The 2,391-nt window shown below is 48.2% G+C and overlaps 1 protein-coding gene across 1 annotated transcript; it reads left to right on the top strand.

The window, feature by feature from the left end:
• The first annotated feature begins 1,362 nt into the window (after positions 1–1,362).
• Positions 1,363–2,307, top strand: LOC105291993 (olfactory receptor 1L6-like). Its single transcript, XM_011360063.1, has one exon. It carries the CDS (start codon positions 1,363–1,365, stop codon positions 2,305–2,307), a length of 945 nt encoding a protein of 314 aa, XP_011358365.1.
• Positions 2,308–2,391: the final 84 nt, after the last annotated feature.

Here is a 2,391-nt window from a genome sequence, read left to right as displayed (position 1 = left end):
TTCCTGCAAGGAGCTCCCCTGCTAACAATTGACTTAGTCCACTCTCTGGGATCTCACTAATGCCTGATCCTCTTTCCTGGCAAAACAGGAATGGGTTAGGATATTTCTAGAAGCTTTGGAGCAATGGAAGAAAAGAATGTGTTTTAAGGAAGAGACTGAGTGGGGAACAAAATGAGTGCATCGTTTCTGAGATAACTGAAGTCACTCGAGACACTTTGAAGTTTTCTGTCAATGAGGTCAGAGCAAAGGCAAACCTTGTCTCAATATCATATGTGGATGTTTTACCTTCTTCATTCCATGCCTCCTCTAACAATAACCCCATACAATTCCTTCACCCTGTCTTGATGCCCTCCCCCTCTCATACTGTATCAGGTCTGCTGTGAAACCCTATTCATTCTCCAAGACCTAGTTCAAATTCCACCTCTTCTTTGAATTCTCAAACTCTTCCTGGCAGAATAATTTACTCCCACTTGGTTCATAAAATTAGTAAAATACAAAACACCCTGAAAACTCCTCTAGATAAAATTGTCTGTAGGAAGAAGCTAAGACTCATTTGTCTCTCTATTCCTCACAGTACCTAGCACAAGGATCAGCAAACTGTCACAAAGGCCAAATTTGGCCCTCTACCTTTTCTGCGAATAAAGTTTTATTGGAACACATCCATGGCCATTCATTTACATACATCAGTGGCTGTTTACATGCTACAACAGCAGAACTGAGTAGTTGCAACAGAGACCATATGGTCCACAAACCTAAAATATTTACTTTATGATCCTTTACAGAAAAGGTTTGCCTTTGAGCTAGCACATAATATGTGGTGAATAAATGAATGTAGTAAGGTGTTTTGTGAAGAAACTTCTAATGGGGTTCAGATGGGCCTGGGTCCCAATTCTGCCCCTAACTCCTTGTTTGACTAAGCAAACGATAATGATAAGTAAATAAAGATAAGTGATAGATGATAGATGATAGATAGATAAACAATTTTGAGTACTTATTATAATCTAGGTACTGTGCTAAGTATTTTAAATTTATTATCCACTTTATCCTCATGACCATCTCCAGGGGTAGCTACTAGTATTTTTCTCATTGAAAGAAGAAAAAACTGAGGCTCAGTGGTCACACCACCAGGTAGGCCTGATCTACTGCAAAGCTTGAGACTACCCACTACCCTAATACATCCTTTTGAGAATCAGTTTCTTCATAAAATTGGGTGAGCAATGTGGTTTTCAAGCTATTTTTAGCCAGCAGAAAATTTAAAATATTACACGGAACCCCAACATGCAGAAGTCTACTCAAAGGTGCCAGAATTTAGCCCTGCTGACTTATCTCACCCCTCAGCACTGGAACCTGTCTGGCCACTCCATGGCCCTGGCCAACCTCACCTCTGCCCCTCAGTTCCTCCTCCTCGGCTTGATGGAGGGAACAGACGTCCACCCGCTGTTGTTCCTGCTCTTCCTTGGCATCTATCTGCTCAACGCTCTGGGAAATCTGATTATGGTGGTGGTGGTGAGATCCGACAGGGCCCTCCGCTCCCCCATGTATTACTTCTTGGGTCATCTGAGCCTTGTGGATGCTTGCTTTACCACGGTCACGGTCCCTAGACTGCTGGCCGGCCTGCTCCACCCGGGCCAGGCAGTGTCCTTCCAGGGGTGTTTTGCCCAGATGTACTTCTTTGTGGCTCTGGGCATCACCGAAAGCTACCTCCTGGCAGCCATGTCCTACGACCGCGCGGTGGCGGTCTGCTGGCCCCTGCACTACACCGCGGTCATGACGCCCGGGCGCTGCACGGCGCTGGTCTGGGCGTCCTGGGCCGTGTCCCACCTGCACTCGCTGCTGCACACGCTGCTCATCTCTGCGCTCTCCTACCCGCGTCCTGCCTCTGTGAGCCATTTTTTTTGTGACATGACGGTGATGCTGAGCTTGGCGACCTCGGACACATCAGCTGCGGAGGCTGCAATCTTCTCTGAGGGCCTGGCCGTGGTACTGACCCCGCTGTTCCTGGTGTCCCTCTCCTACGCACGCATCCTTGTAGCTGTGCTGGGAGTGCGGTCGGCAGGCGGCCGGCATCGTGCCTTCTCCACCTGCGGGGCCCACCTGGTGGTGGTGTCGCTTTTCTTCGGCTCTGTCCTCTCTGTCTATTTCCGGCCGTCATCTGCCTACTCGGCCCGCTACAACCGCCTGGCCAGCGTGGTCTATGCAGTGGTCACACCGACTTTGAACCCTTTCATCTACAGCCTCCGCAACAAAGAGGTCAAGGGCGCCCTAAAAAGGGGGCTCAGATGTAGAGCTGCATCCCAAGAGGTATGAGAGTAGGTCTGGATTCACTGGCGTTTCAATAATAATAATGATGATGATGATGAGCAGGTCTGGATTCACTGGCGTTTCAATAAT

Source organism: Pteropus vampyrus, unplaced genomic scaffold (assembly GCF_000151845.1).
Source record: "Pteropus vampyrus isolate Shadow unplaced genomic scaffold, Pvam_2.0 Scaffold50, whole genome shotgun sequence".
NCBI classification, from domain to species: Eukaryota; Metazoa; Chordata; class Mammalia; order Chiroptera; family Pteropodidae; genus Pteropus; species Pteropus vampyrus.
The sequence above is the reverse complement of the archived record's forward strand: the minus strand, read 5'-3'. Positions and strand labels throughout refer to the sequence as shown.